The sequence below is a fragment of the Choloepus didactylus genome, chromosome 19 (genome assembly GCF_015220235.1).
Source record: "Choloepus didactylus isolate mChoDid1 chromosome 19, mChoDid1.pri, whole genome shotgun sequence".
Taxonomy (NCBI): Eukaryota; Metazoa; Chordata; class Mammalia; order Pilosa; family Megalonychidae; genus Choloepus; species Choloepus didactylus.
The window spans coordinates 21534873-21559621 of record NC_051325.1 but is presented as its reverse complement, the minus strand read 5'-3'; the positions used below and the strand labels follow the sequence as shown (position 1 = coordinate 21559621).

General features: G+C 41.7%; 1 protein-coding gene across 2 annotated transcripts in view; it reads right to left on the bottom strand.

The window, feature by feature from the left end:
* LOC119515819 (serine palmitoyltransferase 3-like) overlaps positions 1 to 24749 on the bottom strand; it is a 169442-nt gene that overhangs the window by 77473 nt on the left and 67220 nt on the right. For both annotated transcript variants that reach the window (XM_037812014.1, XM_037812015.1), the window contains exons 6-7: positions 22538 to 22631; positions 1850 to 1955 (exon numbers count right to left, since the gene is read on the bottom strand). In XM_037812014.1, coding sequence (XP_037667942.1) covers positions 1850 to 1955; positions 22538 to 22631 — 200 coding nt within the window. The remainder of the gene's footprint in view (positions 1 to 1849; positions 1956 to 22537; positions 22632 to 24749) is intronic.

Here is a 24749-nt window from a genome sequence, read left to right as displayed (position 1 = left end):
AAGCCTTCTTGGACCAAAAGGGGGAAGAGAAATGAAACAAAATAAAGTTTCAGTAGCTGAGAGATTTCAAATGGAGTTGAGAGGTCATTCTGGAGGTTATTCTTATGCATTATATAGATATCCCTTTTTAGTTTTTAGTTTATTAGAATACCTAGAAGGAAATACCTCAAACTGTTGAACTTCAATCAAGTATTCTTGAATTTTGAAGATGATCATATAACTATATAACTTATTCAGTGTGACCATGTGATTGTGAAAACTTTGTGGCTCACACTCCCTTTATCCAATGTGTGGACAAATGAGTAGAAAAATGGGGACAAAAAGTAAATGAATAATGGGTGTGTGTGGGGGGGGCATTTCGGGTGTTCTTTTTTACTTTTATTTTAATTTTTATTCTTATTCTTATTTTTGGAGTAATGAAACTGTTCAAAAATTGATTGTGGTGATGAATGCACAACTATATGATGATACTGTGAACAAATGATTGTACACTTTGGATGACTGTATGGTGTGTGAATGTATCTCAATAAAATTGCTTTAAAAAAAGATAACTCTCAGGGCTGCCCTTAGGAGGTACTTAATGATTATGCAGATAGCAGGCTACTAGAAACTCAAAAATATCAACTGTGCAACCCTGCTGTAGTGCAGGGGATACCCAGAATGCCAGCCACTGGGCTGTAAATAGTGGGATTAAACTGAGCAATAAACTATTTCCTGCTTATTATTGTTGCTATTGTTTTTATTTTAAATTTGAGGGGCTTCACTTCTTTTTTTCCAAAAGGGATAGAGGCACATTTCTTCTTCTGCTTGATATTTATTCACATAACAGAAATGAAGCCTCTTTTGCAGCCATACTTCTCATAGTTGAGACGTTAAGCCCTCATTTCCTTCCTTTTAATATTTTTTTCACTTGTCTATAATTATCTCAGAGGAAACATTTCCCTCCAATCCTCTAACATCAGGATTGTTTCATCATTGATTAAGGAGAAAGCATTAAGATAAGGTTTCCTTGACTCTTGGATTAGGGCACCCAATAGCAGAAATACTTGGATGCAATTTCCACAATGGCAGCGGTTATCATTTCAGTAACAATAATCGATTCAAATAGAGAATGAAGCAAACTCTATCATGACCTGCAGTATGAAAGTGCAGTTCTGGGTGGCTTCGTGACTGTCTTATCTGCTCCGCTTAATTAAAAGGGGCAGGAAAATTCAGGAATAAGGACACCTTTGGGTGCTAAGACCCCGGCCCCACCCCCACCCCTCCAGTTCTGCATCAGAAATTGCTTCACAGGTTATTCCCACCTTGAAGAAAAGGAACAGGCCTTCTGTATTCTGATGCCTTTCCGTGACCTTTGGCTGCTCCAGAATTTCAAAGATCTTTTGGGTTGGCCTAGTCAACGTCACAATGCTCCTTGCCCTGACATCTCTAGTGGGTGTCTATGGTGAATGGTCTGCCCTGATGGGAGTACCATCCAGTAAGGGGCATCTGGGCAGACCATCTACCATGGATGTCCACTAGAGACTCAAGGCAAGGAGCGCCATGACGTTGAGCAGGCCCAGCCCTCAAAGATCTTTGAAACTCTGGGGCAGCCAAAGGTCAGGGAAGGAATCAAGGCAAGTTAGCAATGCCCTTTGAGGACATTTCTGAGGGGGTCTTAGCAGATGTGCCAGCCTCTGGGGTTCTCTGCCTACAACTTAACAGCCCACATTGGAATTCTAGCTCTGATCCCTTCTTAATACCTATATCTTACTCATTTCTTCATTTAGCTAGGAGATGTCAGCTTTTCTCCATTTATCAGCTTGTTGTGGGCCTCCAAGTGTTAAAATATCCCTGGTTATTTGCGTACCTGTAGATGCCTTCCACCAGGATGAGAATCTTTTTCCAAGCTCTGTGGATTCGAGGTTGGCCATAGATTATAGCATCTCTCAGGAGCTCCTCTAGGTTTTGCATGTCTTAAATAATATCAAAAAAGAAATTTGAGTTATAAGAGGGTCTTTCTTTTTTTTTTTTTTTTCTTTTTTCCTCTCCCCCATTTCCTTACTCCAGAAGGCTTCAGATATTTCAGGCTCAGGCTCAGACCAGAACTTGCAGAGAGAAGCAGAGAACACCTAATTCAGAGAACACCTGGAGAAAGTGAAAGTTCTATTTTTTTTCAGTAAAACTTTGACAAGATGAATAGTTGGGACTGTACTGGTAGGCAGTGTAAACCACCAGCAGGGATGGTTCGTTTCATGGGCCCTTAAAAGGTTCTCCTCTCTGGCCTTGGAGATTGAAATCCTACATTAGATGTGCCTCTCTTTGGTGCAGGCTTAGTTGTCGGGTTAAAATTCACTCTGGGAGATAGAAATAACCAACACTCACCAATTGTTTAGACATGAGTGTGGAGAGGTCAGTGGAGTTTGCATGGTAGCAGCCTCACTTACCCTTTGGGACTTGAATTTTGGCAGTCCCCAACCTCAGAGGTTTCAAAACCTTAAGGAAGTTATCATTCCTTTGAAAGATATTTGGAGGTCTCTGGACACAATAACAATAGCTCACAATTATCAAGCCCTTTCTGTGTTCCAGGCACCCTTTGAAGCACATTCTTCACAATAATTCATTTAATCCTCACAGCAACCTCACGGAGGAGGTACCAGTAGTATCCACATTTCGGTATTCAGGAAACTGAGGCATAGACAGGTTTGGTAAATTGCCTGAGGTCTCCAATCATAAGCAGCAGATCTGGGATTTGAACCCAAGCAGTCTTGTCCTGAGAGACGTTTTCCCTTCTCAATTCTCTGATTATGTAGGGAAGGATTACAAGTAATACAAGGGAAAGATGTATACCCAGTAAAATATTCTGGCTAACTTTTTTTTTTAATTTTTTAATTGAGATTGTTCACATACCATACAATTATCCAAAGATCCAAAGTGTACAATCAGTTGCCTCCGGTACCCTCAGATAGCTGTGCATCCATCACCACACTTAATTTTTGTTCAATTTTTAGAGTCTTTTCATTACTCCAGACAAGAAATAAAGCGAAAGACGAAGAAAAAAAGAAGAAAGAAAGAAAAAAAGAAAAGGAAACTCGGATCCTCCCCTATCCCTAAGCAACCCCCCTCTATTGTTGACTCATAGTATAGTATAGTACATTTGTTCTGTTTATGAAAGAACATTGAAATACTACTAACTGTAGTATACAGTTTGCAATAGGTATATATTTTTTTCCCTATATGCCTCTCTATTATTAACTCCTAGTTGTATTATCATACATTTGTTCTGGTTCATGGAAGAGATTTCTAATATTTGTACAGTTAATCATGGACATTGCCCACCATAGGATTCAGTTTTATACATTCCCATCTTTTAACCTCCAACTTTCCTTCTGGTGACATATATGACTCTGAGCTTCCCCTTTCCACCTCATTCACGCACCATTCAGCACTGTTAGTTATTCTCACATCTTGCTACCAACACCTCTGTTCATTTCCAAACATTTAAGTTCATCTTAGTTGAACATTCTGCTCATACTAAGCAACCACTCCCCGTTCTTCAGCCTCGTCCTATATCTTGGTACCTTTTATTTCATATCTGTATGTTTACATATTATAAGAATTAGTTCCTATCTGTGAGACCCTGCAATATTTGTCCTTAGGTGTCTGGCTCATTTCACTCAGTATATTGCTCTCAAGGTTTCATCATCAACCAATTTTTTTTTTAAGATGGTTTTGTACACATGCCATACATTCCATCCTAAGTAAACAATCAATGGTTCCCTGTATAGTCACATATTATGTGTTCACCACCTTCACCACTATCTATATAAGGGCATCTACATCTCTTCCACAAAGCAGGAGGAAAATTCAAAGAGGGTAGAGAGGCAAAAGAAAGAAGAAGAAGAAAAAAAAGGCAGCTAGGAAGCAGCAAAAGGAAAGATAACCTTAAATCAAAGTAGAATAAAGAGTCAGACAACACCACCAATGTCAAGTGTCTCACACTCCTCCCCTATCCCCCGCCATCTACATTTACCTTGGTATATCGCCTTTGTTACATTAAAGGGAGCATAATACAATGATTCTGTTAGTTATAGTCTCTAGTTTATGTTGGTTGCATCCCTCCCCCAATGCCTCCCCAGTTTTAACACCTTGCAAGGTTGACATTTGCTTGTTCTCCCTTGTGAAACAATGTATTTGTACATTTTATCACAATTGTTGAACACTAGATTTCACTGAGTTACATAGTCCCAGGCTTTATCTTTCCTCCTTCCTTCTGGTGTCTCACATGCTCCCAACCTTCCTCTCTCAACCATATTCATAGATATCTTTGTTCAGTGTACTTACATTGCTGTGCTACCATCTCCCCAAATTGTATACCAGATTCACTCCTGTCTTCTATCACGCTGTAGTGCTCCCTTTAGTATTTCCTATAGGGCAGGTGTCTTGTTCACAAAGTCTCTCATGGTCTGTTTGTCGGGAAATATTTTGAGCTCTCCCTCATATTTGAAGGACATTTTTGCTGGATATAGCATTCTTGGCTGGTGGTTTTTCTCTTTCAGTATCTTAAATATATCATACCATTTCCTTCTTGCCTCCATGGTTTCTGCTGAGAGATCTGCACATAGTCTTATTAAGCTTCCTTTGTATGTGATGGATCGCTTTTCTCTTGCTGCTTTCAGGATTCTCTCTTTGTCTTTGATGTTTGATAATCTGATTATTAAGTGTCTTGGCGTAGGCCTATTCGTATCTATTCTGTTTGGAGTATGCTGTGCTTCTTGGATCTATAATTGTATGTCTTTCTTAAGAGATGGGAAATTTTCATTGATTATTTCCTCTATTACTGCTTCTTTCCCTTTTCCCTTCCCTTCACCTTCTGGGACACCAATGATATGTATATTCTTGTATTTCCATTCGTCCTTAAGTTCCCAGAGACGTTGCTCATATTTTTCATTCTTTTCTCCATCTGCTTCTTTGCATGTAGGCTTTCAGGTGTTTTGTTCTCCAGTTCCTGAGTGTTTTCTTCTGCCTCTGAGATCTGCTGTTGTATGTTTCCATTATGTCTTTTGTCTCTTGTGTTGTGCCTTTCATTTCCATAGATTCTGCTAGTTGTTTTTTTGAACTTTTGATTTCTGCCTTATGTATGCCCAGTGTTTTCATAAACACTACCTTTATCTCTTTTGCCATATCTTCTGTAAACTTTTTGAATTCATTTAGCATTAGTTGTTTCAATTCCTGTATCCCAGTTGAAGTGTAAGTTTGTTCCTTTGGGCCCTAACTTCATTTTTCTTAGTGTAAATTGTAGTTTTCTGTTGTCTAGGCATCTGACCTCCTAGACCACCCCAATCAGGTTTTCCCAGATGAGAACAGTCTCAGGTCACAGAAGGAGGAAATATTCAGTATCCGGTTTCCCTGATGGTTTTTCTTAGAGGACTGACACACCCTGTGGTTTTCTGACCAGCAGGTGTGCCTGTCAGCCTGTCATGGGCTGGTATAAGGGGGTATGGTCCACAGCTCTCCTCCCCCAGGCTCTTCTGGCAAACTTTTAATGTTAAACATAATTAATAGTGACTTTTAGTTTATCTGCAATGATTTGTAGATAACTGGGCTTTGGCTGAGAGACTTATTGGTCTTGAGATCATTTGGAAAGGAATGTCTACCAACCCAACTGTGTTTCTTGTTCTGTTTTGAATCTTTAAAAGCTAGAGAGAGAGAGAGAAAGAAGGCAGGGGTTCATGCACATGTTTTCATAGACATTAAATTTCTCCTATGTTTCATTGCACCTCCTAAGCTTCCCCTTTTTGAGGATCTAAAGCTGAATTGCTTTAGGTCTAGAATCCAGTCCTAATTTGAAGACTTGGGGATGCTGCTGAACTGTTGGCTTGCTTGTCATATAATGTTCACTGGGCATTAGAGCTGCCATTTAAAAGGCACACAGAAGGAGAAATCTAGCAAAGATTTATCTAAAACTGCACAGTCAACATTGGTTTTGACCACAGTAGACAAAGTTCTCAAGAAGCAGATGTTCACTGGTTTATTGATGTTCATTGGTTTATCACTGGTCTTGGCTCAAGCTAGCTGAGAGATCCTTTGTCTCGATGGGGGGGGTGTCTCAACTCTGTCTTTTAGCCCCCAATCTGTGGTCTGGTCTTTCTTAGGGCTCCCCAGATCTGGGTGAATTCATCAGCAAATGCATTGCTGTCTCCACACTGTTCCCCTCTTACCCCAGTGAGGGTACAAGGTGTTTATCTAAAATGGAGTTGTGAATACACTCATAGTTTTGTTTGTTGTTTCTTTCTTTCTTTCTTTTTTTGGTTCAGATACATTTGAGCAAACCACATTCAAATAAAGGTGCGCCATGAATCGGGGTGGGATAGGATAAATCAGAATTTGATAGCCCAATACCAGAACCTCTTCACTTGGGAGGTCCTTGGTTAGTGTACTGCTGCCCTACCTGTCCCCAGCATCACTGCAGACTGGGTCATGGGTCTTGGTGTTCAGACAGTGTGTGATATGTGAATAGGGTGCTATGTTCTAGAACTCTGTCTTAGAAATCCAAGCATTAGTGATAATATACTCTTACACAGTCTTTGACTTGTTTTAGAAAACTGACAGAATAAATAATAAAGGAAGGAAATCTTTCTCCATTCAAATATTTAAGCCTTAAGTATTAGAAATATTCTCTCTATAAATAGATAAGGCCTTAAGTGTTAGAAATATTCCCCATTTAGGATGCTGTGAATAATAATATCTGGTATGAAAGAACCACTTGACACAAACAATGTCACTTTTCTTGCTTTAATAATTAGCCACAAATGAATTTGACACGGAATTGATCAATTTCACCATGATAATATGGGATCTGTGAAAGAAGAAATGGAAGAGACAGTGTGTCTTTATTTTTTGTCCATGCCAAGTGTGTTTTTCCTCTGAATAACAGGTACAATGAGATTCCTGAAATCAGTGCTACACCCTGTTCAGAAAATATTTCCTGATTGCTAAATTTTACAAGAGTCTTTTCAGTCCTCCTCCTATTTGTCATGCGGGCAGCATTTGACACTATTAAGAGTATTACACTTCTCACCTCTGGTTTCAGGACACCCTGCTTCCTTGGTTTTTCTCCTACCTCCTGCCATTCTTTCCAGTATACTTTGAGAGAGCCATTTCCTCTCTTCACCCCTTTTCTTTTTGGTGTTCTTCCCAAATCCTTTTCTCTATTTTCTCATTATACACCAATCACAGATCTCAACCTACAATGTGAATACGAATCTTCTGGGGGAAATTTTTAAAATGCAGATTCCCAGGTCTCATCAGAGATTCCGAATCTGCTGGTAGGAGGTGGGGCTCCAAAATTTGCACATTTGGGGTCTTTGGACTCCTGGATCTATAACTCAAAGCCAGACCTCTATTTTGAGCTCCATAATTGTTTTCCAATCACTTTTTACACAAATCCACAGGTACCTTGAATTCAACCTCTCCATGAAGGAACTCGTGGCAGACTGTGTTGCTGGCCCCATTTCCTGCCCCTCCCAGCTCTAAGCCCTCTGCTAGGTGACTTTGCAGGTCTTCCCACCAAAGGGGAGAATATTTTCCCTGCTCCTTCATTTGGATTCAGCCAACGGATTTGCTTTAGCCTACAGAGTGCATAGAAGAGACTGTGTGCTAGTTCCAAGCCTCAGCTGTGAGGCCTCAGCTATTTCTGCTTTCCCTTTTGTGTCTCCGAGCTTGCCATGAAAAGCACATGTTCAGGCCAACCACTGTTGCCAGGAAAGGATGAGAGACACACAGAGCACACTTACTCCAGCCTACCTGCAGTCATAAGTGAGAAAGAAATGCTTGTTGCTGCATGTCCCTGAGGTTTTTGAGGTTGTTACAGTGATAGTTAACTATTATTATCCCCAAATGCCCTCCACGATCTAGCCCCTGCCTGTCTTTCTGACAGTTTCTCACTGTTCCCCACCCTACAGCCTTCCACTCTCCCACAGGCTCTTTTCCTCTCGTCTGTCTGGAGAACTTCTCAGTCACCACTCAAGCCCCAACTCAAACTCTTCTGGTCGACAACACAGTGCAGAGTTAAAGGCTTTCTCTGGGGTGTCCCTGATGACTCATCTATTCTTCTTTTGATAGTTTACCATATGGCTCATTATTTGCTTTCATGCCTCTCCTCCATGGTAGAGGACTTGACCTTACTCATGCTTATCTTCCTGTTTCCATGCTGAAAGTTAGAGTTAAATATTTGATGGTTGTGATTCTTTTCATGAAGAAAGAATGCAGACTAGGAAACAGGAAAGGGAATAAGACTTTCCCATTTAAGTAAGAATTATTAGAAAGGATAATTGCCTCATGTTTGCAATAATATTCCTTTACCTCTTTTTTTAACCTTCTGCATGTTCATAAGAGCATGTTTTAGTGACAACTCCACCACTGACCACTAGATGGCAGTCAAGGAAACAAAAAGCAACTTTCTTGTTTTGAGAACTTCAGGGAGACTAAATCTTTACCTGTATTGATAGCTCTTTTTTCACTTTTGCTTTAGGCTGGGTTCCTAAGTTGTTGAAGGAAACCACATAATTAGGGGAACTCGTCTCCTTTTCCTATAATCTACCACAAGCCTGTTAGACTCTGAATGGAATAGAGGACATGAATATAAGCATTCTTGTTTAAAGAGGTTTTTCCTTCTGGGACTTGAAATTTTTAAGTTTTTGTACAGCGAAGACTCATGATGAGCATTGCTCCAATGCCACAGCAACAAAAACAATCACAAGTGAGCTAAATCAGCAGTAATTTCAAAATGAATATTCAAAGATTTTGAAAAATCTGTAATCCAGAGGCAGCTGTATTGCTTTTGCATCATAAAGGTCATATGTATTAAAGGGTTAGTCCAGGATTAAGTTTAAAACACACACCACTACTCCTAGAGAGAAGTTTCTCTCCATTCTTTTCATAACAAGCAGGGCATGAAAACAAGCCTTTAAATGGTCATGATGCATGTCCTAGTTTGCTAATGCTGGAGAATGCAAAACACCAGAGATGGATTGGCTTTTATAAAACGGGGATTTATTTCGCTACACAGTTACAGTCTTAAGGCCACAAAGCGTCCAAGGCAACACATCAGCAATCGTGTACCCTCACCGGAGGATGGCCAATGGCCTCCGGAAAACCTCTGTTAGCTATGAAGGCAGCTGGCATCTGCTCCAAAGCTCCGGCCTCAAAACGGCTTTCTCCCAGGACGTTCCTCTCTAGCAAGCTTGCTTCTCTTCAAAACATCACTCCCAGCTGCACTCTCTTTCCTCTTTGAGTCAGCTCATTTATATAGCTCCACCGATCAAGGCCCACCCCGAATGGGTGGGGCCAAGCCTCCATGGGAACATCTCATCAAAATTATTTCCCACAGCTGGGTGGGGCACACTCCAAGCAAATCTAACCAACACCAAAACTTCTGCCCCACACAAGACCACAAAGATAATGGCATTTGGGGGACACAATACACTCAAACCGGCACAATGCATTTTATACGTTTTGCAGATGGAAGCGAGAGGAATTCCAGTCCCTTCATGGCAGGGAACTAACTCACTGTGTTCTACTTGAATGGAGACTTCCACTGGGAGAGGCTTTAGGTGGAACTTCCCCAAACACCCAGGGTCCACACACCACAATCCTTGAGCAAAGGGAAAACCAATCAGGAGTTTCCCACTGCGGAGTACAAAGTCACCGAACCACGGAAGCTAGACAGGGAATGATCCATGGACCAGCATTAGCATCCTTTCATTTCCTCTCTGGTTTTTAGGGTCAGGCTCTATAATGCCACAGCTGTGGGTTATGGAACCAGAGGATTCAGGGGACTGTGGTTTATGTTCTGCAGGCTGTGTGGGAGTCTCCCATTTCAGCAAACCACAGGCTAACACCTGCGAGAGATTCTCACATAATAGTGATGTTTAATCAGGCACTTTCTCTGGAATTAAATTCATCTTCACAACTCCTCAGAGACGCAGGAAAGAACTGTCGGGTGTTTGTGTGTTTCAGATGAGCCAACTAATGCTGGAAGGTTTGTAAAACAACAGCAAGAGTTTCTTCTCGGTTTGTAAGAAAATTCTGAGACATGGAAACCAAAATGGAAAGAATACACTTGATGTTGCCGAGGCAGGTGCACAAACCAAGTGCTATTATCCAATGTTGTTATAAAGTTAGAATGACATACCACGGTGTGTAATCACCACAAATGTGAGCATCAGCAATCTTGCCGAAAAGTGAACACATCAAGTCTAACTCACAAAGTCAGTCTTGTGAAAATCTGTGAAAGGCTTGAGAGGAGCGAGCTGGTGTGGCAGCGGATCAACACACTGAACTATCAACATGTAAAGCATGGTAGCTACGTTCTGGTTGCTGGAGCAAAGCGGATCTGGTCTTTCATAAGCATGGCTAAGTGGATTATTGCTTTACTCAGTACCTGGAATAATCCAACTCTTTGCCTAAAGTATAATTGGACTTAAGTAACAAATACTTCGTTACTTCGAGAGCTTGAAGCTGTGCCTGTTCTTAAATTCAAAGCCCTAAAAATATCAGCCAGACTCCTCCATCTGGGAATGTCCCAAGTTTAGTCCTATGAGAAGAGGAAACACGGCAACCTGTATCGTCCCAGCAGGGTAGGTTGGGTGTAGTTCAAAGTGTGTTTACCCAAAGATAAGAATCAGACATGTGGCTTCATTCTTATTTTACTCTACAGTGACAACACTGCTTCCCTTTGCCAGGTCTTCCCCCTCTTCTCTTGTGCAATGGTGTCTTTGTAGAAGGAAATCATTCCCCGATTCCTTAGTGCTCTTAACCTCCTGGGGGGGATCCAGGAACTAGGGTTTGGGGCTGGCAAGTCAATCTCCATGTTCCATCTGCTTTCTTATTTCTCCTTTGTCATGCAAGGCTCCACAAAACCTACTTCCAGCTGCATTTGGAAACAGCCTGTGGTTCCCTACTCCATGGGCTGCTTGCTAAAACTATTTTCATGCCTGCATGTAGTGAGCACTCCATAGACATTTCTTAAGTGACAGGATGGATGGATGATGAGTGAATACTCTTTTTTTACTGTTTCAAATTCCTTGCTTGCCATCTTTATCTCCACTCCTGTTGTTCCTTTTCATATACTCAGCTTCATCCTTCAAGATTCAGTCCAAATGTAAACTATTAAGCAGTAGGTACTTAAATATCTGTGAATGATGATGTTCTAGTTTGCTAATGCCGCCAGAATGCAAAAGACCAGAAATGGATTGGCTTTTATAAAAGGGGGTTTATTTGGTTACACAGTTACTGTCTTAAGGCCATAAAGTGTCCAAGGTAAGTCATCAACAATTGGGTACCTCCACTGGAGGATGGCCAATGGCATCCGGAAAACCTCTGTTAGATTGGAAGGCATGTGGCTGGCATCTGCTCCAAGTTCTGGTTTCAAAATGGCTTTCTCCCAGGATGTTCCTCTCTAGGCTGCAGCTCCTCCTCAAAATGTCACTCTCAGTTGCTCTTGGGGCATTTGTCCTCTCTTAGCTTCTTCGGAGCAAAAGTCTGCTTTCAAAGGCCATCTCCAAAATGTCTCTGTAAGCTGAAGCTCCTCTCTCAGTTCCTCCATGGAAATTATCCAATCAGAGTTATCACCCACAGTTGAGTGGGGTGCATTTCCATGGAAACAACCTAATCCAAACGTTCCAACTTAATCCCCACTAATATGTCTGCTCCCACAAGATTGCATCAAAGATAATGGCGTTTTGGGGGACATAATACATTCAAACCAGCATAGATGATAAATTCTTTCTTTTAAGATGGGAATGGGCTCCCCCTTGCTTAGCCATTGGGAGAAAACCTAATGGCCAACTTTGGCAGGAGAGGCAAGTATTTATCTAAAAGTCACATTTATGGAGTCTCTCCTCCATGAGGTCACTCAGGGGATTTCTGGTGCATTGTAAGTTTGGTGCCTTTAAGTTTTACAAAGCAGTTTGGGTGCATGTTTTGGTTCAGGTTTCCTTGATGGTTCTTTAAATAGGCAGGCAGGTGTCACATGGTCCTTGGTAGATCAGAGAAGTGAAGTGATCTTGGAAGAGTACAAAAGGCAGCTGGTGAGCAGAGGGTCTGGGCCAGGTTTGAGGGGAGGCCCATTAGGGGCAGGGCCTGCTTCCCCTGGGGGGTCATGCCAGCAAACTCTGACTTTGAGGACATGAGAAGAGTGTCAACCCCTCCCCACATATATGTGTTGACGTCCTATCCCCAGTGCCTTAGGATGTGAACTTATTTGGAAATGGGGTTATTACATATGGAATCAGTTAAGTGAAAATGAAGCCAGATTGGATCGGGGGGGGGTGGGGGAGTGGGGGGGGTGGCTAATCCAATATGACTGGTGTCCCTAGTGAAGAGGAAATTTGGACACAGACCCAAAGTGACACAGGAAGGGAGACTCCATGTGATGACTGAGGCAGAGATTGAAGCCCAAGGATTGTCGGCAAACCCCAAGAAGTTAGCAAGAGACAAGTAAGGATTCTCGCCTACAGATTTTGGACTTCAGGCCTTGAGGAACAGTGAGACAATGAATTTCTGTTGTTTTGAGCCATCCAGTTTATAGTCCTTTGTTTTAGCAGCTGCAGGACACTGAGGCACTGAGGGACAGGCAGAGCCTGGTGGGTGGGGGCAGAGTCAGCGCTCAGGCTCTGCAGAGGGTTCAGCGTGGAGGGTGCCGAGCCTCCAGGAGGGGCCTGTGGAACTAGACAAGAGATGCGACTGAGGAACACTGTAGGGGCCCAGTGGTCAGCGCTGGGTTTCCACGTCCAGGCCAGTGTCGCCAAAGGACCATCGAAGTCAGTGCTAAGTGCGTTCAACTAAGCAAAACTGCCTGGCTGGGGTGAGGTCCAGGGACATGGAGGTGACTAAGTATTGTATGCGTCCCTAACCATCCTGGGGGCAGTGGGAGTTGGAAAAGGCTGGGAAAGGAGGTAAAAGAGCATCATGACTACAAATGGGGACTTGGAACCAGATTTCCTAGGTAGAGATCTCAGCTCTGCCTCTTACTAGCCATTTGTGTCTAACTAAGCAAGTCCCTTCTCCACTTGGTGCCTCTGTTTCTGCGTCTGTACAAAGGGGATGGGAATAGCGTGTGCCTCATTGTATAGCTGTGAGGCTAAAATGATCTAGTGCATGTAAAACATTCATGACAGCAGGTGCTTGAAACTGTTAGCTACCATTAAAAGACATGAAGGAATGACTATGTTTATTAAACAACCTAGCTCAGGCACCCAGGTCACACCTTGAGATCTAAAAGATGGTGGCTTGTAGGGTAGTCCCACCAACATTCCTAGGTTTGACTTTCCATCCAATGGCAGCTGTAGCCCTCGTCCTCAGATGGGGTCGGGCTCAGAGTTCCCAAACAATGGGCTCTTTGTTCTTCCTTCTCTTGGCTTTTCATTGCCTCTTGGCAGAATCTTGGTTCTTCCTCACCACTTTTCTTTTCTTTTTTTTTTTAAAAAAAAACCCGAATTCTTGGCCTCCCCGGCCCTCCGACCTCATGGCGACCCTCCTAGCTGGAGAAACTGCTCCTCTTCTCCAGGACTAGCTTGGGAAGGCCTTTGTAAAAGCTGACTCCTGAAGGTGTGGTCCAGAACTGGCAGCACTGCAAATTCCCAGGGAGCTTCTTAGGAATGCAGAGTCACAGGTCTCATCCCAGATCACTGTATCAGCATCTGCTTTCTAACGGGACCCCCAGGTGGTACATGTGCACATTACATCTTGAGAAACATGGCTTTAGATCTAGTGTTTAGATAAGATGTCATTATCCACAAAGTGGGCAGATTCTGTGAGAAAATAACTCAGTCCTGATTCCCCCAAATCCCTGAAAGAAAATGTCTGCCTTTCCAGAGAGTTAAAACTTACTCAGGGTTAGAAATCCTGGGATGACTCTGAGTCCAGCCCCAGAAGATGTTTTACAAAGGCCTTTACTTGATGTTCTGGTTTGCTAATGCTGCCCTTTTGCAAAACACCAGAAATGGATTGGCTTTTATAAAGGGGTTTATTTGGTTACAAAATTACAGTCTTAAGGCCATAAAGTGTCCAGGGTAAGGCATCAACTACAGGGTACCTTCACTGAAGGATGGCCGATAGCATCCGAAAACCTGTTAGCTGGGAAGGCATTTGGCTGGCATCTGCTTCCTCCCAGGTTGCGTTTCAAAATGGCTTTCTCCAAAATGTCAGTGTCAGCTTCCAACAGCCGTCTTCAAAATGTGTCTCTAAGCTGCAGCTAGCTATGAGCTCCTTCTGTCTGAGCTTTTATAGGACTCCAGTGATTTAATCAAGGCCCACACTAAATGGGTGGGGCCACACTTCCACGGAAACATTCCATCAGAGGTCAGTCCCTAACCAAAGGTGTCACTCACAGCTGGGTGGGTCACATCTCCATGGAAACAACCTAATCCAAAGGTTCCAACCTAATCAACACTAATCTGTCTGCCCTCATAAGATTGCATCAAAGAACATGGCTTTTTCTGGGGGACACAACATACAAGCCAGCATACTTGAAAATGCACAAAAATCATGGTAGAGAAAAATTTGATTACTCCTCTGTTGGAGCTGACTCCATAGCCTAGGCTGTGAAACGGGCTGGAGAGTCCATTTTGTGGCACTCAGTGAGTCACAAAGGCAACCTAAAAATTTGCCTTCTGTATCACTGCAGCTTCCAGAAGCAGAAAATGTAAGGAGATATTCTTAGCACTTAGGTCCCACAGCTGGGTCCTACACATGGCTTGGTACTGCTGGTCTTAGTTAGTGGTTGAAGAGTGGTAGCAAATGCTGTACATGCTCCACTTAAATCCCCTAGTCACACACTTCATTGCAAACACTGGCAATTCTTTGTGCAAGAGCTTTTTCCTGGCTGTGGGAGCATACTTGGCCTGAATGGAGAGCAGCCTTCAGCCACACACAATGGGAACTGGATAAATACCCCAGCTCCCTCGTGCCTCGGGTGGAATAACATGGAGGCATGTTGACACTGGCTCCCAGATTTCCCAGTGGGATTAAGATTCAGCTGTCCACTGTGGGAACCTGCTTGACAACATGCACTCTCTTGGCTGCCTTCCTTTCTTTCTCCATTCCCTGCACACATCTGGGCACTTCCTGGGATCACTTCCTAAATAAATAACTGGTGCTCAAATTGTGACTCAAGGTCTGCTTCTAAGAGAAACAAATCAAGAGCAACAGACTTGGGTTTGAATTTTGACACCTACCATCCATTATCTGCATTTAGTCACTTTGAGAATCAGTTTCCTTTTCGTCATCTGATGACAGTAACTATGTATGTGTTCAGGTGGTTGTTAAAATTATATGAATAATTAGGTGAACACCTTAATGTTGTGCCTGGTAACAATGAATGCTGAATAAGTGACAGTTATTATCTCACTTATTGTCCACATTTCCTAACCGGGAAAAGCTAATTCGTGGTGACAAAGGATTCTGGTTCCCAGTTTTGAATTTAGCTAAAAGTACACTCCTGAGTCCTTTACTTTTCCTTAGGGAGTAGTTTGTGGATGTTCTGATTTTGTTCCCTTTCCGAACTTCTCTTCTGTTGATTCTCTCTGTTCCTCATTCTAATTTTGTAGGAAATAGAGAGGGGGAAATGACTAGCTTGACATGAGTAGCCAAGCCTATTCACACAGGATTCAGAGTTTATTATGTTGGTCTAACTAGGTTTAACTATACTTTAGGTATGTTTTTCCCATTCATAACTAAAAAATCCAAGGGCCCACAATTCTGATTAATTTATAGCTGCCCTAAATAACAAAGAGTTTCCATTGGTACTGAGCTACATAAAAATAGAACCTCTTCTCCAACAGTCAGGGAAGGGAACACCTTTAAGGTGCAAGCAGAGAGCACAAGGTAGAGGAGAGTCCAAGGGAGCAGAACATGTTTGGAGTTGAATGAAATCTCATAACCCCAGGGTTTAAGAACATTCCAGTTTAGGTGGACATTCTTAAGAAGCTGCCTCACAAGTTATTAGCTGCTATCTGGCTGCCTGCATGTCTCTCTCACACAAAGGAAGGCAACTACATCTTCTGTAGATCCGTATACAATCTCTTCATTATCATTCCACTAGGGTTAAAGCATCACTGTTTACTGAAATGTTCAGTATTTTCCTGGGAATAGCTGAGCAGGAAAGAGGGCTAGCGGCAACTGATGCCGTACATATTGTAACTCCCTTAACTTCTCCCCCCACCATGTACTTCCTCATCCCCTTACCTCTCAGAAAAAGTCATTCAAAGGAACTTGAAAATAACCCTGCTCTCAAAGGTGGCTGTTTTCATGATGGAAATGCAATAGCAGGGAGAGTGTGCTCATGTTTAAACATTGTATTAAGCATGTTGGTGAGTGAGGACAAGGGTTTGAGTATCTGAGAATGAAAGTATATGTTTCCTATTCCTGCTGTAACAAATTACTACATTTATTATCTTACAGTTCTGGAGGTCAGAAGTCCAAAATGGGTTTCACTGGGTTAAAATCAAGATGTTGGTAGGGTAGTGTTTCCTGCTGGAGGCTCTAGGGGAGAAGCCATTTTCTTGACTTTTCCAGCTTCTAGAGGTTGCCGGCTTCCCTCGGCTTCAAAGGTAGCAGTCAAGTTGTTCTCATCCTGCATCACTCTGACACTCACGCTTGTGCTTCCCGCATCCACATTTAAGGACCCTTGTGATTACATTGGATCAATGTGGATAATCTCTTTATCCTAAAGTTCATTGAGTAGCAACCTTAATTCCATCTGCAACCTTAATTACCCTTTGCCATGCAACATAGGATATTCACAGTTCTAGGGATTAGGACACAGACATCTTTGGGGGTGGAATGGTTACCAAAGAAAGCTAAAAAACAACAGTAGCTCATTCATGATGGAATTTCATAGAGTAGATATTAGACTTCTGACCCTAGCTGCACACAATTCTCAGTCATTTAGGAAGGGCAGCATTTATACAGATGGTTCCAGGCTTCACCACTTAGCAGGTGTGTGACCTTGGGCAAGTTGCTTAATCCTTCTAAGCTTGAATCTCCTCCCCTGTAAACTGCCACCTATTTCATGAGTGGGCATTAGGGTTAAATAAGTAAACTAGAGAAGGCTGTTAGCACAGTGTCAGGCACAGGGTAAAGCCTCAATAAGTATATTTTATATCTGTGTTTGAATAAAAATATGGAAAGAGTCTACACTGACATGTTGATGTTGTTGGCATCCATACCATATATCCATGGATAAGGGTTGTATTTCTGTTAACTGTTTGTGGGACTGGGAGTTGGGTGGTGATTTGCCCTTCTCTTCCTATTTCAGCCTCAGCCTAAGGTGAAAGAATCACTGCAGACCACCCTCCACCCCCCACAACCCCGAAAGAGAGGAGATACTGATGTGGGGGGTGAGAGCCTCACATTCCTTGGGACATGTTGTACAACTGGGCTGGAAAACTCTCTTATGAAGCATTAGCGAAATCCTTTTTCACTTTCTGACCCACGTGCTGCAGCCTTTCATGTTTCTTGTCTCCATGCAGACCAAACAGGACTTGTGTCCTGGACACCCCAGCTGTCCTCCAACTTGTCCCACTTTGGCTTCTTTGCCAGTTATTGGGTGGGTAAAATAGTTGGGTAAAAGGACTCAGGGTCTGCTCCACAGAGCTGTCCATTTATATTTAAGGGGGGAGGAAGTAGAAAGCCACAGTGGCTGTCCACCTGTGCCCCAGCAATGGTGACCAGAGAAGCTATGTTTGTTTTCTATTGTTACATAACAAATTATCCCAAAACTTAGAGGCTTCAACAACAAATGTTTATCATCTCAAGATTCCATGGGTCAGGAATTTTGGAGCCTTAGAAGGCTGATTCTAGCTCAGGAAACATGGAGGCTGCCATCAGGATGTCATCTGGAGCTGTTGTCATCTCAAGACTGGACTGAAGCCAAAGGATCAGTTGACATGACTCACTCAGATGACCCTTGGACCTCAGTTCCCTGCCATGCGGGCCTCTCTACAGACTGCCTAAGTATTCTCACAAGTGATCCAAGAGAGAAAGAGAGAGGTAGAAGCCTTTGTCTTTAAAATCTAGTCTTAAAAGTGACATATCATCACTTCTGCTCTATTCTCTCAGTCACACAGACCAACCTTGATAAATGCAGGAGGGGACTACACAAGAGCATAATACCAAGAGATGGGGGGTCATTTGTGGCCATCTAGGCAGATGGTACCCTAAAAGTCTTAAGCTGGAGAGTAGGGGTTGCAAGTTCAGTGGTTAATAAAGCTTACACTTAGTTTCTTAGTTGGGTATGTATGTATGTGTGCTGGTTTGGATGTATTATGTCCCCCAAAATGCCATTATCTTTGATGTAGTCTTGTGTGGGCAGATGTATTAGTGTTGATTAGATTGTAATTCTTTGAGTGTTTCCATGGAAATGTGACCCATCCAACTGTGGGTGATGACTCTGATTAGATAATTTCCATGGAGGTGTGGCCCCGCCCATTCAGTATGGGCCTTGATAAGTTTACTAGAGCACTATAGAAGCTCAGACAGAAGGAGCAAGCTTGCTACAGCCAAGGGGAACACTTTGAGGAACGTGCAGGAGCTGGGAGAGCAGCTGCAGCTGAGAGACACATTTTGAAGACGGTCATTGGAAGCTGACACTGGCATTTTGGAGAATGCCATTTTGAAACGCAACCTGGGAGCAAGCAGACACCAGCCACATGCCTTCCGAGCTGGCAGAGGTTTTCTGGATGCAAATAGCCTTTCTCCAGTGAAGGCACCCAACTCTTGATGTCTCACCTCGGACACTTTATGGCCATAAGACTGTAACTGTATAACCAAACAAACCCCCTTTATAAAAGCCAGTCCATTTCTGGTGTTTTGCATTCTGGCAGCATAAGCAAACTGGAACAGTATGTATGCATGCATGTATGTATGTATGTATATATTATCTATCTGTCATCTATCATCTATGGAACATCTAAAGGAATACTAATAAATGGTGGAATTTGGGCTGAGTTCCAAACAGTGACAAATGCAGGATAGAGAAGGTATAAGAGAACACTGCTTTGGAGACTGCCTAATCTTTACGATCCACCGGTAGATGGTCTTTTCCATGTGGTGATGTTCAAAGTTTTAACATAACCCAAAACTTGTATCTCCGTGACCATCTCCACTGAACATACAGAAAGGCTATGAAATGTTTTGAGCAAAAGCCAACTCATCCAGGGAACGGTATGGTGTGAAGCTGAACTGCCCAGACATCTTTCAGTACTTTTTGAAGTACATATGTCTTAGCAGTTCTCCATTATCTGGCCAAGGCCTTATTTTCCAGACTCTTCTCTGATAGATTAGCCCCACAGTCAGTCCACACTAGAATTCTTGCTTCTCTCTTCACATTCCAGATTAATCCTTGTGTTTGAAATAACCTTTCCCTTATCCCCAATTAGAATTTTCTCAGTCTTTCAAAGTACACTGCAGATACTACCTATTTCAAGCGATGCCCAACATGAAATAAGTGATTTCTGCATTCTTCTGGGTCACCACGGTGTTTTTTACTATCCGTTAGTGACACAGATGATGACAATGATGAAGATAACAATAATAATAATGCAAATCATTCAGCGGTTTCCATTTCCAGGAACTTTATATGCCTCTGTGTACATTTTTGGATCAGCTGTTATAACTAACCTTATTTTTGGAATAAGTAAATTGATAACCAAGAAATTTAAGTTATTTGCCTAGGATCATATGCTGAAAAGCTATGGAACAGTGATAGAAATGCTTGGGTTAAAGCCTGTACTTTTTAAAAATACCAAATCAGTGGTTTTAATTTTATAATGCTATATGATAAAAATAATATTTTAGGTAAAATTTACTTACTGGGAAATGGACATCTCTGAATTGTATGAGTCAATGAGTTAAAAAAAAAAAAGTAATCATCACCCCAATCAAGATATCAAACAATTCCATCACTCTAGAAAATTCCTTCATGCCTTTTCTAACCAATCATCTCCCTCACAATGAACAGCAGGGATTGCTGATTTCTATCACTATAGGTTAGTTTTGTCTGCTTTTTTAATTTGCCATATATGGACTCATATAGTACGTACCCTTTCTGTGTCTGTTTTATCTTTATAAAAATGTTTATTGAGATTCATACATGTTGTATTTACCAGTAGTTTATTCTTTTTTATCACAGCATAGTATTCCATTTTATGAATATGCCACAATTTTTTTTCATTCTCCTGTTGATGGACATTTGGGTTGTTTCCAGTTTGTTTAGCTATTACAAATAAACATGCTATGAGCATTCTGGTACAAATCTTTTTGTGGACATATGCATTCATTTCTCTTGGTTAAAGACCAAAGTATAAAATTTCTGGGTCACCGTATAGGTATATGTTTACCCTTATAAGACTTTGCCAAAGAGTTTTCCAATGAAGTTTTACCAGTTCATACTCCACCAACAATGGGTGAGAGTTCTATTTGTTCCATATTCTCACCAACATTTGTTGTTACCATTTTTTTTTTAATTTTAGCTATTCTAGTGGATATGAAAAAGTACCATGGCCAGTCTACGCTGTTATCCACTGCCTGATATCACTTGGACCCCTTTCACTCTAATCTGTGGTATAGTAACTGCATACACATCTGTCTCTCCAACTAGTTTGTAAACTCTTGGATGGCTGAGCCATTACTTTATTATCTTTATAATAAATGCATGATAAGTTGTGGTTTAGAATAATTTCTCTGCATTTTGACAATCTTTGCCAACTTTAGACCAGGGTGTAAATGAATGTTAGCTATGGTAATAGGAAGAGTGAGGATGGTTATTAAGGCAGTGTGTGTCTGGCAATATATTCCAGGGCACACTGGCAAGATCCAGGGACAGTCTAGACTAAAGGAGGTTAGGAAACAAGATTTGATGCTTTATATCCCTTATTGTGCATCAAAATTATATGGAAGCTCTGAAAAAACGCAGATGCCTGAGATCTACCTCCAGATATTTGGCTTCAGTTGGCCTAGAGTTTGGCCCAGTCACTGATCTTTCACAGGCATTCTTTAGAGGCCTGTTTTGTGCAACTAGAGTCATGGACCACTGCTCTCAGTAGGCTGCAGTGATGAAATGAGAGGTTACCCTTGATAATGATCCATACCATTTGTTCCATTTAGGTAAGAAGCTGAATATTTCTGCCTCCAGAAGCAGGATTATGTCAAACCATATCAAAGACTAAAGCCAAGACTGAATGTCGGATGCAAAATTACTAAATGCTATTTATTTTGTATTTTGAATATTTTGAATTAACATTGAGCTAGATGTCATAGTTGAGCTGCAAGTTCATCCAGATGGCCTGGTCCTGAACTCCACACTAAAACATTCACCTTCATACAGACATTGTCTCAGTAAAGGCATAGCTAGACTTTACCCCATTCAATGAGAGCAGATTTTCCATTGGAACAACGCTGCAGATTGGAATGGGGTTCACTTTAGAACACTCCCATGCATTTGCTTCCTTTCCCCACGGGACAATTGTTCTTTGGTTTCAGATTGCTGACAGGTGGACAGAACAGATCTGGAACAATTCTTCCTCAGTTCTCCATCACACTTATTCTCCTCACTTCAATCTTTGTTCCCTCCTTGGAGGACAGAGGGGAAGTGCAAGGAAGAGGACAGGGGAAAGTGGAGGGGAAGGGAAAGCCAGAGATTAATGTGGTGAGAGGGAAGAGAGAGAAAGCAAGTGTGTTTGTGTGTATGTGTGCATGTGTGTGTGTAAAGAAGGGAAAATTAAATAGTAATAATGAAGAACTAGAATCTGAAAGTTTGAAGTAGGAGGATCTTACACTATCATATAGTTCAACACTCTCATTTTACAAATGAGGAAACCGAGTGCAAGAAAGATGAAAGGATTTACACACAGTGACACATCAAGTCAGGGGCTGAGCCGGATGACAGAACTCAGACATCCACCACCACATCTTTGAAAGTACTTCCTTATCTGTGCTGCCTTGTTGAACATCTAAAGAAGAAATAGCCTTCTCCCTCCACCTCACTACCCAATAGCACAACTCTGAGCCTGAAAGAAGCATGTGTGTGTAAGCATTCTGTGTGTGTGCATGTGTGTGTGTAAGCATTCTGTAAGTGGGGACAGTGAAAGGAGGTATTATGCTCAGGAACAGATCATTTTTTTAAAACTGACTAGAACATAAAACATCTTCAAACTTTCCCGAGGTGGAGTTATAGAAAGGGGTGAGTTATAACACTGTTGATAATTAAATGGCAGTCCGAAGAGATCAGTCAGGGCTCCCGACAGTGCACGGCAGGACAACTAGTAACAATGATGTGGGTGTGTTTGGGTTACACTTAGCCATCTGGAGGCTTAATGTATTTTGGCCATTTGTTCCAGGTCACCAGAGGTTAACAAGCTGGTGGTGAATAGAAACAATTCTGTTTCATCAGGCTAAGTTCCCAGTTTGAAGAGCCAGGGTCAAAGACCCATCAATAATCTTAACTTACGTCTAAGAGCAAGTTAGTTATGAGTTGAGTAAACACATTGGTACTCACCGTTGTGTTTGAAGGTCCTTATGATTGCACCTGAGAGTCGGGCCCCAAGGATAAGAGATGCATGGTTCAACTCATCACTTAAAATGAGGCATCCCTGTGCAAAAGCAAGCACATGCAACACAAGCTGATAAACAAGAAGGAAAACAATCACAGGACCAAGACGAGACTCCAGGATCTACAACACAGAGTCCTCAAAACGTCCTTCATTCTAAAAGGGCAAGATTTGGACTAGGTTTCTATAAGGATAAAATCCTGTGTAGCCCCAGGGAAGTGAATCTCCCTGGCAACGTGGAATATGACTCCCAGGGAGGAATGTAGACCTGGCACCGTGGGACGGAGAACATCTTCTTGACCAAAAGGGGGATGTGAAAGGAAATGAAATAAGCTTCAGTGGCAGAGAGATTCCAAAAGGAGCCGAGAGGTCACTCTGGTGGGCACTCTTATGCACACTTTAGACAACCCTTTTTAGGTTCTAAAGAATTGGGGTAGCTGGTGGTGGATACCTGAAACTATCAAACTACAACCCAGAACCCATGAATCTCGAAGACAGTTGTATAAAAATGTAGCTTATGAGGGGTGACAATGGGATTGGGAAAGCCATAAGGACCAAACACCACTTTGTCTAGTTTATGGATGGATGTGTAGAAAAGTAGGGGAAGGAAACAAACAGACAAAGGTACCCAGTGTTCTTTTTTACTTCAATTGCTCTTTTTCACTCTAATTATTATTCTTGTTATTTTTGTGTGTGTGCTAATGAAGGTGTCAGGGATTGATTTAGGTGATGAATGTACAACTATGTAATGGTACTGTAAACAATCGAAAGTACAATTTGTTTTGTATGACTGCGTGGTATGTGAATATATCTCAATAAAATGATGATTAAAAAAAAAAAATAAACAAAGGGAAAATAAAATGTCGTAGATCATAATGGGAGATGCTTTTTATCAGCTGCTATCAATCTATGACAAATGGCCAATAATTACAATTAAAAAATTCAGTCTCACTTGTGATCAAAAAAAAAAAAAATCCTGTGTAGCAATTAGCTGATGGAGATGGAAGTTGTTTTTAAGGGATTACATCCTTACTGAAGATTCACATCTTCACATCCTAGAACTTGGGTGAGCACCAGCTAGAGTCTAAAGGATTGATGTTTGACAGGAAAACTGATCAATTTGGGGTGGGTTACATACTTGCTACGCGTCTTCAGTCCCATGCTGGATTATTTGGGATGCTTTTGGTGTGCTACTACTAGAAGACGCAGGTCTTTTCTACAGGGCATTTCAAGCTTTTGTTTTCTTCTTCTTCTGCCCTGTATTAACATCCCATTTTGAGAGAAGTATCACTGCTGTACTATTAAAATCTTTGGCTTTGGAAAGTACGCATGGTGATTCATTCTGAGCAAAGTGGAAAAGGGTAGTCTAATGTGCTGTTTATAAATCATTGTTTGTAATTATTGTTATGTTTATTCTTAAAATTTTCTAAATTATGAAATGGTGCTGCTATTTAAAAATGCAGAGAGAAATTAGAGTGGACATTTGTTGTCTGTGGCCACTCAGAATCTTTGAATTCTCCCATACATTTTGGTAATTTCACACATGATGTGTCTAAATTTTGGGGGGCAAAAGCCAGCAAAATTCCCACATCTCCAGACTCCAGTTACCAACATAGCATGTGATTAGCTCTCACCAGACACTCACGCTGGTATGAAAATCAGTTTCCTACATAAGCGATGTGAAGAGACAGTTGTGCATGGGGGTCGATCCTTTGGCAAGTGCTGTGGTGGAAGTGTCCCCCCCAATTCATTGGTGCTGCTGCCTCAGATTCATCAATTCCCCAATATTAATATTTTGAAACCTCTCTCTCTGTCTCTGTCTTTGTCTGTTTCTCTCTCTCTGTACAAGTTTCATGGTGAAATATTTGAGAGTTAATTGTAAACCTCATGACATCTCACTCCTAAATACTCCTTTATCCTTGTATCTCCTAAGAACAAGGGACTTCTACAAAATCACAATGCAGTGATCAAACCCAAGGAATTTTAACACATGTATAATACTCCATCATAGGTCAAATTCAGTTTCCTCCAACTGTCCTAATAATTTCTTGATAGCTGTTTTCTTACCTTGCTTCTATTTTTTCACAATGTAGAATCCAATCAAAGTTCACACATTGTATTTTGTTATTGAGTTGGATTTCTAGAAAGCAAGTATCTGAT